At 47.3% G+C, this 13,568-nt stretch overlaps 1 protein-coding gene across 1 annotated transcript in view; it reads right to left on the reverse strand.

Moving 5' to 3' along the window:
* The window catches only part of TCERG1L (transcription elongation regulator 1 like), a 249,767-nt gene extending 236,685 nt beyond the window's left edge, over positions 1-13,082 (reverse strand). The window contains exons 1-2 of the mRNA XM_015429033.1: positions 12,780-13,082; positions 9,822-9,968 (exon numbers count right to left, since the gene is read on the reverse strand). Of these exons, the coding sequence (XP_015284519.1) occupies positions 9,822-9,968; positions 12,780-13,082 (450 nt within the window). The remainder of the gene's footprint in view (positions 1-9,821; positions 9,969-12,779) is intronic.
* Positions 13,083-13,568: the final 486 nt, after the last annotated feature.

Genomic DNA, 13,568 nt, shown 5'->3' on the forward strand with positions numbered 1-13,568 from the left:
GATTTCAGTGGGTTTTATACATGAAGAACCCGGGAACAGTGGCTTACCCTCTTAGACCAAGATGCTTCCCTTAAAGGAAACAAAACTTCTCCCTTGTAAGAGGCACTCAGCATTATGGGCTGCATTTTTAAAGTCAGATGGTTTAAAACTAAATTGTAGTTTTTCTGGTGCTGATGTTGGTACTGGGGTGGTACTTTTGTTGAAGGAAGAGCCACTTTCGTAGGCAGAAGTCTGTCAGGCTTCCCAGTCAAGACACTCAACAACATTCCTTCAGAAGTTTCAGTTTATTGAGAGCTAGTACTCGGGACACCATGAACACTTGTGTCAGGAATGGCGGGCTAATGATTTGAACCTTCAGATATAGCCCCTTCATACATGACCCCCTGATACAGTAAAGCCAATAGGCAAGCACCTGAAGACACGGGCAAAAAGCAACAGTTACATTCCCAGCGGGAAGCTAGGAGCAGGCAGAGTAAAACCTTCAAGGACACTGGACAGATAACAGCGCACAGCCGAAGGGAAAGGGGGGAAAGGGAGGAGGGAGACAAGAAGAGCAACCCACACATTCCATCCCATGGCAGCCTTAGCTGACATCCTGCCCCCCTGAGGGGCCCCCTCCACCTGGTTTCTCAGGGAACCGTGCATGAAAGTCATGGAGGAGCTGTGGGGCATGAACGTTAGAAGCCTCCACCCACTCCCAATACTCCAGCCCAAAGTCCACCCATTCAGTGAGATAATACAGTCGACCCCATGTCCTCTTCAAGTCCAAGATTTGAGAGTCTTCAAAATGTTGCTCGACATTCACCATCATGGGGGGTGGCCGGGGATGTTGTGGCCGCCAGACGTTGGGCCCCAGATCCTTTTTTTAAAAGGCTGTGATGAAAAGCAGGATGCACATGTTTCAGATTTTTAGGGAGGGCTAATTCAACAGTTACATCATTAATTTTCTGAACCACTGTTAAAAGGCCCCATGTATTTCTACCCCAGTTTTCGGATGGGTTGCAGGCCTTTAATGTTCTTAGCAGAGACATAGACAGAGTCCCCTGGATGCAACTCCCACCCCAAAGTACATTTTTTTAATCAGCTTGCACTTTATAGGCAGCTCTTGCCTTGTCAAGAGTCTTCCCCACAAGGGACCAGGTGTTACGTATGTCCTCACACCAGTCCCCTTTCGCTTCCTGGGCCACGCTCATCAGTCACGAAGGGGCCACGCTCATCAGTCAAGAAGGGCAGAGGGTCCCCCTCATACCCATACACCACTTTAAATGGTGACCACCACCCCGTGGAGTAATGGAGGGAGTTATTGTAACAATATTCAGTGAACAGCAACAATTCCACCCAATGATAGTTCATAAAACATCTCAGAAATTGTTCCAGGGTCTGATTCACTCATTCTGTCTGGCCATACATCTCTGGGTGGTAAGCACTGCTGAGGGCTCGTTCAACTCCCAGGACCTCCAAAAACTCCCCCCAGAACTTGGCAATGAACTGTGATCTGTGATCTGAGATTATTCTACAGGAGGGGGATGTGAAGCCTGATGATGTGCTGCAGGATTTCCTTGGTGGGTGAGCGAGCTGTGGGAACTTTGCAGAATGGGATGAAGTGCATTTGTTTGGAAAACAGGTCTACCACCACCCATATAACGGTCTTACCCTTGCTAAGGGGAAGGTCTGTGATAAAATCCATTGAGATTACTCCCCAGGGTCGACTAGGGGTCGGTAGGGGTTTCAACAGCCCTTGGGGCTTCTCCAGCTGAGGCTTGCACATTATGCATGTTTGGCATGACTGAACAAACAAGGAAATGTCTTTGCGCATGCTCGCCCTCCAAAACTGGCATTGCAACAGGTGTAAAGTTTTTAAGTAGCCCAGATGTCCAGCCAGTTTAGACCCATACGCTGCCTTCATGACCTCCCCCCTGAGGAATGCAGGAACAAATAGTCTTTGTACCAGCAGCCATTTTCCCGTTGCTCCAACACCCTGTCAGACTCCACATCCCCCCGTCCTGTGGGCTCCCCTGGCTGAGCTGATGCCTGGCTGCATGTGGTGATCACCCTGCCGAACTGGGAGGGAGTAAACAGAGTCAGTGATGTCCTCCGGTTGTCTGTCATGCTGGGGGAGGTGCAAGAGGGCGTCTGTTAGGGAGTTAGATTTGGCTGGGAAATGGTGCAAAGTGAACCTGAACTTAGAAAAGAAGTCTGCCCAACAAAGTTGTTTGGAATTCAGGTTCTGCAGAGTGCGTAGCACCTCCAGGTTCTTATGATACATCCAGACCATGAAAGGTACCCTGGTGCCCTCCAGCCAATGTCTCCATGTAGCTAACTCCAGCTTAATAGCCCCCACCTCCTCATCCCACATTGACCAGTTACGCTCAGTGGCATTAAACTTGCGGGACACATAACCAAGGGGGTGCAGCTTTCCACCCTGTCCCTCTTGCAAAATAGCCCCTCCCATGGCCACATCTGATGCATCGACTTGCACTATGAACTTTTTGTTTTTGTCCAGATGGGCCAGCACAGGCTCGGAGGTGAACAGAGATTTGAGGTGATCGAAAGCCTCTTCACATTCTGAAGTCCAATGTAACTGCACCCCGGGCTTGGCACTCTCTGGACCCCTCCCTTTGGTTTTAAGGAGGTCCGTGAGGGGCAGGTTGACCTGCACAAAGTTAGAGAGGAAAGCTCAATAAAAGTTCCCGAATCCCAAGAAGGATTGGAGTTGGCGGCAGGTAGGAGGGGCCTCCCACCCCAGGACATCCCGGACCTTGGCAGTGTCCATCTCCAACCCTCTGGGAGAGATGTGGTAGCCCAGGAAGTCCACCTCGGGCCAATTGAACTCACATTTGGATAGCTTGACAAAAGGTTTATGGTTATAAAGTGTTTGTAACACCTGCCGCACCAATTTCACGTGTGACTTTTTGTTGGGGGTGTATAATAAGATGTTGTCTAGATAAACAAGGACCCTTCTGAACAGGTGCTTGTGCAAGACTTCATTAATCAAGTTCATGAAGACCCCAGGGGCCCCTGGAGACCGAAAGGCATAACCCGGTACTCGAACTGCCCCAGCGGGGTATTAAACACCGTCTTGTATTCGTCTCCTTCCTTAATGCACACCCAGAAGTATGCATACCGTAAGTTTAATTTGGTGAAAAACTTTCCCTTGGCAGCCTCCGCCAGGAGGTCCTTAATCAGGGGCAGTGGGTAAGCGTTGATGGCAGATACCGCATTTAAGCCCCTATAGCCAGTACACAGTCTGAGGCCCCATCCTTTTTCTTCTGGAAGAGGACTGGGGCTGCAAATGGGGAGGAGGCTGAATATCAATGAACTTCCATAGTTCGTCTTTTTCCCCTGGGCTCATGGCATACAGTTTTCCCTTAGGTAATTTCTGGCCAGGGAGTATTTCAATGGCACAGTCAGAGTTACGGGGGGGAGTAGCTCATCTGCCTCCTCCTCTTCAAACACTTTAGCCAAGTCTTTATACTCGGGGGGGGGGGGGCGGGGGCGGGCAGAGAGCTCCTCATGCACCAAGCAAGCTTGCAGAGGTTCCTCTGAAGCCGCCTGGCCCCAATTCTCCTCCCAGGAATGAGTCTGGCATCTCGGTGCAATGAATCGCACCCTCCCTTCATCCCAGACAATGTACGGGTTGTGGTCATGCAGCCACAGGCTCCCCAGCACTTGCAGGAACTGGGAGCCGGGGGTGATGATGAAGGGTCAATGCTCCCAATGATCTCCCACCATCATTTGCAGAGGGACCGTTTCAAATTTACACAACTCTTTCATGTCTGAGCCGTCCATTTAGGTTAATATGATGGGTTTGGGGAGTTTGACCCCTTGAGCCCCTAAGCCCGTAACCAGGGAGGGATTAATCAAATCCCTGGCACACCCCAAGTCTATTAAAGCCCGCACCTTCACATGGGTCCCCAGGTCAGGGTTCATTACAGTCACAAAGAAGAGGAGGGGTAGTTGTTCACCATCTTCAGCACCACATGAGGTGGGACCTGCAGCTCCATACCACTTACAGCAGGTCCTGGTCATTTCCCACTGGCTTATCTTCATATTCGCTGCTGGGCTCCGAATCCCCTTCCGGGATGTTGACTTGGAGAGTTCGTTGGAACTTTGGCTTGGCTGTGCTCTTCCGCACTGGGGTGTCTTGCCATTTCTTCTCTGGTGCTTTTCCCTCCGGAGCTCCCAGAGGCCCCACAGACACCGAGCCGAGTGGTGTAGTGGCTGCCTTCTCCACATCTGAGGCAGAGCCCTTGCTTCATGTGCTGGACCCAAACCCCCTCCTTGGCCTTGCGCGATTTGGGCTTTGGTCCTAGGGTCCCCCCTCTCAGGTTGTTGATCCAGCTGCATTGTCGAGCCGGATCATTTGTAGGCAACTCTCTGTGTCTGCCACCTCCCGCATCCAAGCCATCAGGGAGATTGGGTGCATGCTGCGTAAGATGGTCTCATGAAGCTCAGGGTTCAACCCCAACCAATACTGCTCAGCTAACACCCCATCGGGCCACCCCTGGATCTTGGCCGTGTACCTTTTGAACTCCTCAGTGTATTCTCACACGGTCTTCCGCCCTTGCTTCAGGGTATGCAGGTGGTTGCGTGCCTTTATTTCTTCCATTGGGTCCTCGTATTACGCTCAGAGGGCCCACATGAACACGTCCACATCTCGCAGCTCCAGCCCCTGGGTGTTGTGGAGGCTGACATACCAGTCCGCCGCTCCGTCTCTCAGTTTGGATGCAATGTAAGCCACTCTCTGCTCACTGGAGGGTAACAAGTGGCCCCAGTACTGCATGAACTTCTCCATGTGCACCACGAAGAAGGCCAGTGTTTCTGGGGTCCTGTCGAAAGTGGCTTCCAACAGCTTCTCCGGCTGGTGTTCCCTTGGAGGGGCTCCTGTGGTCTGGGGGCAGGAGCTGGTTCTCCCAGAGGTCCCAGTGGCAAATTCACGGGAGGGGGAGGTGGCAGTGGCAGTGGCACTGCAGGGGGCTTGGGATGGAGCAACATCATCTCTCCTTGCACCACCTGGCCACCAGTCTTGGGACATCCAGCAAGGTTTCTTCGAGCATGCAGGTCGTCTTGGCCTGGGACAACTCAATCCATGTGAGCTGCTCCTCCCAGCCTCCCTCTTCAGCCAGGTCCTGTCGAGGGTACCCCTGCGAGAGTCTGTAGTTGTAGCAGCTCCCGCTCCGTGGGGCAGGAGTCAGCATCCACAACTCCTGGGTCTCGACTTTGAACAGGCCCCATTGTTTAGGCTTTACTATGTATCCGAACAGCCGAGGAACCACTCCTCCTTCAGGCCCCGACACCGGCACCAGAGTCAGGGGAATGGTGACCGGAGGGTGGTAGTGGCTGGAGTGGTCACCGATGGGGTGGTGGTGGGTACTAGGACATCAGTAGTAACCGGCACCTCTGGTTCCTCTTCTCCGCTCATCTTTGGGAGAGATACGGGTAGAGGCAATGGTAGATTCCTGACACTGTCAGGCTTCCCAGTCAAGACACTCAGCAATGTTCCTTCAAAAGTTTCAGTTTATTGAGAGCTAGTACTCGGGACACCATGAACACTTGTGTCAGGAATGGCGGGCTAATGATTTGAACCTTCAAATATATCCCCTTCATACATGACCCCCTGATGCAGTAAAGCCAATAGGCAAGCACCTTCATACATGACCCCCTGATACAGTAAAGCCAATAGGCAAGCAACAGTTACATTCCCAGTGGGAAGCTAGGAGCAGGCAGTGTAAAGCCTTCAAGGACAATGGACAGATAACAGCACACAGCCGAAGGGAAAAGGGGGAAAGGGAGGAGGGAGACAAGAAGAGCAACCCACACATTCCATCCCATGGCAGCCTTAGCTGACAAAGGCATCTTAGACCAGAGGAAATGAACATTGGAGGATGGTTGACTCAGTCAACTCCACACATGGAGCTAGCTTGGAAGCATCCCTATTTCAAAAGCTTGCTGCCCCATACATAACTAACTGAAGACCAGAGTCAGAAAAAGGTAGAAAAGAAGCTAGTTTTCCATGTAGAAGTGCTTGTCTTTGGTGCACTTTCAAAGGAGCAATTTGCGACATACATCATGAGATGGCAGAGACCTGTGAGACAGTGTACGAACAAACCTGAATTGGTTCTAATAGCTGGATAGGGCTGGGATTTTTATAATCCTCACATAACATCTGAAATGTCATTAGAGTCCATCTAGACTTATGTTCAACTTCAGATGAGTTGCCATCACCAGGGCCATCAGAATAAGAGGTAATGCCAGCCAAGCTTCCCTCATTGTTTGTTCTCAAAGAACATTTTAAATTTAACTTCACATGTAATCTGTATTGGATTTTGACTTTTCTGAGCCATTTTGGAGTCATTTTTCATCTGAAAAGCAGAATAAATTTTCCGGCGGCGGGGCTGGCGACTGGAAAATATTGATGACTTCCTGGCCTGTAAGCTAGCAACAGCCAAGTTCGATCTGGGCTATGTTGAGTTTTATTCAGCTACTATACCTTCCTTTCAGCTACTATGTAATTTGGGCATGGCCAGAAACACAAACCCTTGGGTGCAAATCAAAGGTCAAGAGTAATATTATTCTTGACCTTCATCCCATAGTTTACAACCCTTGGATCCCTTGGACGAGTCAGCTATGGAGTCCCAATCAGTCCTAGGGGTCTTGTTCTGTTTAAAGAATATGCATTTATTTATTGTAAAGTTTGTCTGATTTATTTATATTGTATTGTTGTTGTTCTTGGGAGTTGCTTTGGTCCCTTTGGGAAGGAAAGTAAGATATAAATCTGTGTGTGTGTGTGTGATTAGTGCAGCTAGTTGCACCACTGTAGCTAAAGCATGCTACGGTTTGTTTGTTTTTAGAAGCTATATTTTCCAAAATTAGCTATAAAAATTAAACTTTTTAAAGCAAACTTTAAACTTACTTTGCAATTTGGTAACCTCTTTTCCGTCCAACTTTTTCCAGAATGATGTGGTCCAGTAGTTGTATACACATGGGGAAAAAGAGGAACAAACTCCAAGTTCGATGATGGTGAAAATCCAACGGCTGGAGAATGAGTTCCAAACATCCACTAAAATAAAGATTTTTTAAATTAAACGTATGCTACAATAAATCAATCCATAAAAATTTTGCCTTTTTTCTTGTTCGGGTTTTAACTGATATTGCCAATCTGTGTACTTGCAAGTGCACTACACAGAATTCTCATGCATGTTGATTTACTGTTTATACATCAGATGTATACTAGAGACGTCAGAAAGACTGGCCTGTAATTTCCCAGATCTCCTCTGGAACTTTTTTTAAAGGTGGGAGTGACATTAGCTACCTTCCAGTCCTCAGCAATGGAGGCAGATTTTAAGGAAAGATTACATATTTTTGTAAGGAGATCCACAAGTTCACATTTGAGTTCTTTCAGAACTCTCGGATGTATGCCATCTGGGCCTGGTGATTTATCAGTTTTTAAGTTGTCTATCAGTTTTAGAACCTTCTCTCTCGTCACCTCAATCTGACTCAGGTCTGATGGTGCTTATCTCTGTTTCCAAGCCAAAGAGCCAGTGCTGTCCGAAGGCTTCACCATGGTCACGTGGCCGGCATGACTAAATGCCAAGGTTACCTTCCCACTGAAGCGGTACCTATTTATCTACTTGCAATTTCTTGCTTTCGAAGTGCTTGGTTGGCAGGAGCTGGGGCCAGAGATGGGAGCTCACTCTGTCACGTGGCACTAAGGTTTCAAACTGCTGAGCTACAGATCTTCTGGTCTGCAGCTTCAGTGTCTTAACCTCTGAGCCACCACAGCCCCATGCTTCTATAAGGACTATGAAGCAAATGTTCAATGGTGGGAGCTTTTGTGTCTCCCAGACTCATGGATGCCCTTCTTGTGCCATAGATGCATGAGCAGAAGCAGCTGCATCCTAACCTTCCATGCTGTTTTCTCCTCCCCAAACCACCCAATGGAACCACTATTGGCTCCTTTTGTGAAATCAAATTACTTATATGGCTGCACATAAGTTCTGCTGTGGATCCAGTAGCTGCTCCATGGGGATATATTGGGAAGAGAAAACAGCATCAGGGGGAATGCTGCAGCCTCTTCTGCCCATGCTCCCCAGCCTCTTAGGGAAAAGGGCACATGTGAGGCTGGAAGGCATAAAACTCTCTTTGAATGTCTGCTTCAAAACCTTTGTATTTTTGCTCAACAAACACATGGCCTTTGTAATATGAAAAGAGGCTCTTAGGGAACTGTTGATATATCTAAAGAACTGCACAAATGGTTACATGTACCCAAGAGAGTCTACTCCAATGGCAGCTTCTAGTGCCAAGCTGTTTTAAATTACAATGTGGGGGGGGGGGCATTTAAAAGCTATTTGTAATATGTCACAAAGGTCTACTGTTTGAAGATGAAAACTCAGAAGACCAACTAAGAAGAAGAGTTGGTTTTGTACCCCACTCTTCACTACCCAAAAGAGTTTTGGAGTGGCTTACAATCACCTTCCCTTCCTCTCCCCACAACAGACACCCTGTGAGGAGGTGGGGCTGAGAGAGCTCTGAAAGACCTGTGACTTGCCCAAGGTCATCCAGCTGGCTTCATGTGGAGGAGTGGAGAATCAAACCTGGTTCTCCAGATTAAGGTCTGCCACTCTTAACCACTACACCAAGCTGGCTCAGGCTCTGTATCCAGGTTCACTGAGTCCCATCCACAATCTATTGGTCTTTAACCAATATTTTCTTTTGGGAACAAAATTATACACCTGTGCAGTTCTTAATACCAGACCTTTCATAAAGAGACAATGCGAGCCCCAACCCCTGCCGAGCCTAGACTCAGTCAACTCCACACATGGAGCTAGCTTGGAAGCATCCCTATTTCAAAAGCTTGCTGCCCCATACATAACTAACTGAAGACCAGAGTCAGAAAAAGGTAGAAAAGAAGCTAGTTTTCCATGTAGAAGTGCTTGTCATTGGTGCACTTTCAAAGGAGCAATTTGCGACATACATCATGAGATGGCAGAGACCTGTGAGACAGTGTACGAACAAACCTGAATTGGTTCTAATAGCTGGATAGGGCTGGGATTTTTATAATCCTCACATAACATCTGAAATGTCATTAGAGTCCATCTAGACTTATGTTCAACTCCAGATGAGTTGCCATCACCAGGGCCATCAGAATAAGAGGTAATGCCAGCCAAGCTTCCCTCATTGTTTGTTCTCAAAGAACATTTAAAATTTAACTTCACATGTAATCTGTATTGGATTTTGACTTTTCTGAGCCATTTTGGAGTCATTTTTCATCTGAAAAGCAGAATAAATTTTCCGGCGGCGGGGCTGGCGACTGGAAAATATTGATGACTTCCTGGCCTGTAAGCTAGCAACAGCCAAGTTCGATCTGGGCTAAGTTGAGTTTTATTCAGCTACTATACCTTCCTTTCAGCTACTATGTAATTTGGGCATGGCCAGAAACACAAACCCTTGGGTGCAAATCAAAGGTCAAGAGTAATATTATTCTTGACCTTCATCCCATAGTTTACAACCCTTGGATCCCTTGGACGAGTCAGCTATGGAGTCCCAATCAGTCCTAGGGGTCTTGTTCTGTTTAAAGAATATGCATTTATTTATTGTAAAGTTTGTCTGATTTATTTATATTGTATTGTTGTTGTTCTTGGGAGTTGCTTTGGTCCCTTTGGGAAAGATATAAATCTGTGTGTGTGTGTGTGAGTGAGTGATTAGTGCAGCTAGTTGCACTACTGTAGCTAAAGCATGCTACGGTTTGTTTGTTTTTAGAAGCTATATTTTCCAAAATTAGCTATAAAAATTAAACTTTTTAAAGCAAACTTTAAACTTACTTTGCAATTTGGTAACCTCTTTTCCGTCCAACTTTTTCCAGAATGATGTGGTCCAGTAGTTGTATACACATGGGGAAAAAGAGGAACAAACTCCAAGTTCGATGATGGTGAAAATCCAACGGCTGGAGAATGAGTTCCAAACATCCACTAAAATAAAGATTTTTTAAATTAAACGTATGCTACAATAAATCAATCCATAAAAATTTTGCCTTTTTTCTTGTTCGGGTTTTAACTGATATTGCCAATCTGTGTACTTGCAAGTGCACTACACAGAATTCTCATGCATGTTGATTTACTGTTTATACATCAGATGTATACTAGAATACCCCTATGTCTGTGAATAAAATGAAGATGCACAAAATCTTAAACATAATATTAAATACAGCAAACATTGTAGGTCAGTAGAGATCAGCCAGAGTCTCACTAAACTGGTGTGGATAGAAATTATGACAGTGCAATGATAAGGAACTGTACACAGAAATATGTCTCACTGTACTGAATATGGCTTACTCCAATGTAAGTGTGTGTAGAATTGCACTGTTAGTTTGCCTGTGACTTCAGGAAACTATTCTACCTTACTGAAGTACATACTTTGGATTCTGTGTTGGGTGGAATCTAGTGAGAATCTTAGAGACAGAGGAGTCATCTTCATTCATTTCCCCATCACAGCTTCATCATGGTCTATTTTCTGTCTCATTTTGTGCTACACAACAGCTTGCTTGGTGCTGCTGGTGCATCTGACAGTACTAGCTTCTGTGTCTGTAGTCATGACAGCAGTGCTGGTGTGATGTCCTAAGACAGCGAGATTTCACTGCCAGCATGAAGCTACAGGTCATGCCCCTTCACAGGTGCAACAATGGCTGCATCACATCCTAAACTTCTTGTTTGCCTGCACAACAGTGACTCAGAGAACAAGACTGTTAGAAGTCAATCCCACAAATTAATCTTATATTTGGAAACCCATCCATGTAAATGACAGACAGCACCAACAGACTGTAACTTTTTAAAAAGATTCCAAGGAATCTCACGTTTAGCAAGCAAGCTTTTCTAGCGCAGCAAAACAGATTAATCTCTCTCCCACAATCCTTGCTGTTTTGAAACATGGATGTATGTCCATGTTAGGAGAATGTTCCTACATTTCACCTTGACTTCACAATTCTGCAAATGAATGAATTTTCATTCAGTACCAGCGTGTGTGCTTCCACCCACCATCAGGCTTTATTCCGACTGACTACCAAGTACCAGAAAACGCTTCTAGCTTTGACATTCCAATAAAAAACTGAAAACTATCCAAAGAACGAAGCCCAGAATTTTAAACAAAACAATATTAAATCTCTGTCAAGAATTAAACACCATCCATAACTACCACAAAAATTAGTATAGTCCATCAAGTATAATGCATTTGTTAAAATACTTGAGGCTAATTTCCAAGCTGAACATCCACAACTACTTTTAAATTTGCTTTATGATCCTGATGAGTAATAGAAATATTCATATCAGAAGGGTGGATGAGATGTATTGCTGAAATGAATATGTGATCAAGACCAGTTAATATCTGTTAGTGAACAACAAAGAATATCACAGCAGAAGACACTGAATTTAATTGCTTGTGTTAACATTTTCTTTATATTTAGCAGACATTGTTCGTGACAAATTCAAAATGACGGGAAGGGGTAATCACAGTCATAAACAGCCAGCCACCTTCTTCCTAATTAAAATAAATATTCCGTACATTTTCAAACATGAAGGGAAACCCAAGTTCTTAGATGTTAAATACCTCTAGTGGCAGCATCCTGACACAACAGCTGGGGGAAGGAGTGATGTTGCAACACATCTTGTTTTAAAGCCACCCTATTATACACCTTGAGAAATTCTTATGGTGCAGGCACAAATACTGTAAAAAGCGATATAGATTTAATGAACACACCAGCTCGTCCAATGTGCTAATCTTTTAAAACAGGAGGGGAACTTATGTCTTAAAATGGTAATGCAAATTGGTTGCAATAGCAGAACAGCTTTTTGTAGCTTTTATTTTGACAAGCTCCTGGTTACATGGAAGGTTATATGCTATGTGAAATAAATGCTTCACTGTGGATTACAAGAACAGCCTTCAGATCATGGACCAGTCTGTGGATTGGGATTCATCTGCAGTAGATTCCTGCCATTCCAGTCTTTTAATTGAGTTTTCCCCAGTAAACACTTCTAAATGTGTTCCAAATGTTCAGAACAAACACTGCGCTGCTACTGTGAAATATATGATCTAACTTTTCATGCCAATATTAAGATATCAACAGGAATTAGCAGGAAGGGAGAGGAAAAGCACACTACTGTAGTCCTATGGAGTCAATTGATATATATATTAGTATAAATGAGCAAAGAATAACCTATGACATGTCAGAAAGCTGCAGTCTTGTTACAGAAGCAATGTTGGGTGTGTGGGGGGAGTATTTTGTAGAAGTCTGCGCAGGTTCAGCTCAAAAATTTGCACTCTGTTTCGTTTATGAGTGAAAAAGAAAGAGGTCAGCATTAGTGATAGGGTCGTATTAATAGTTAATGTAGTCTCCTGTCTGTCTTTCTCTCGCTCCTTGTCGTTAAAGTCTGGAGGAGCTGCGGCGCAGTTCTGAATCCGAACCCGAGGCGCAGACACACGTCCGCCAGCGGCGAAATATACAGGCTAACTTCAGCACCGCGGCGCTTCGGACAGCGACAGAAGTTGCTTCCCTCTCTCACTCGCTCGCTTCGTCGCTGCCTTCCCTCGGAATTGTAATGTCCTCTTCCCCCTTAGCGCCGTTTTTACCGATCGTCACGAGAAGAATGGGTGCAAAGAGGGAATCTCGAAGTACATACATACATATCCTTCGCTTTACCAACAGGAGCCCCATTAAAGCAACCAGAAGCTCTGATAAACAGCACAGAAAAGGGAGGGGGAGTTTGAATGAGAACAGGGTGCATCCTTACCTGTCCGTTCAAGAAGGGAAGCTGGTGCACGGCGGAATGGTGCTCCGGTGCCATCAACGGCAGGAAAGGGTCGCAGGGAAGTTGCCAGCCCGAAACCCCCTGGAGCAGCGGGGCAGGAGGTGGTGGGGGCGGATGAGGCGGCGAGGAAAGCAGGAGCGGAGGGGGCACCACGCCGGCGGCGCCCCCGACCCGAAAGAGCCCAGCCGCGCTCGGGACCATCCAAATCCACGGCGGCGCTGGGGGCTCCGCATTCCCGGGCCACAGGAGAGGCTGCCGCCGCTTGGCTCTCGGCACCGGGAGCATCCTACATCTTACAGTGCGATCCCACCGCTCGCAGGGGTAGCCTCCGGCGAAGGCAACCGACGGCCACAGCGCAGGCGGCAGACCGGCACCGAAGCGGCTTGCGGCTGGACTGCGATGCCCATTAGTTCCCCCCAACTCTCCAAGGCGGAGGAGAGCGGCGGCGGCGGCGGCGGGAGAGGCTCCCGAGCCGGCTGGAGCTCCACTTCTTTCTCTGGCCCTGCTGAAGGCCCCGCCCCCTCGCGGCCCCTCCCGCCTGGCCACGCCCCCAGAGCTGCTGCTGGTGGTGTTGCAGGGAGCCCGGGACTGGGCAGGAGGCGCACCCGACTGCAATTGCCTCGATCTGGGCCCCTCCAACTTCTCGTTTCCAGCCCGGCGCGGAACGAAGGCAGCCACCCCCCCCCCGCGAGCGCAGGCAGAAAAGGGGGGGAGCGCCCCGCAGAAACGGCCAGCGCCGGAAGAGGAATGAATTGGGAGCCGAGACGGGGG

This window comes from Gekko japonicus, unplaced genomic scaffold, assembly GCF_001447785.1.
Source record: "Gekko japonicus isolate JY-2015 unplaced genomic scaffold, Gekko_japonicus_V1.1 scaffold1545, whole genome shotgun sequence".
Taxonomy (NCBI): Eukaryota; Metazoa; Chordata; class Lepidosauria; order Squamata; family Gekkonidae; genus Gekko; species Gekko japonicus.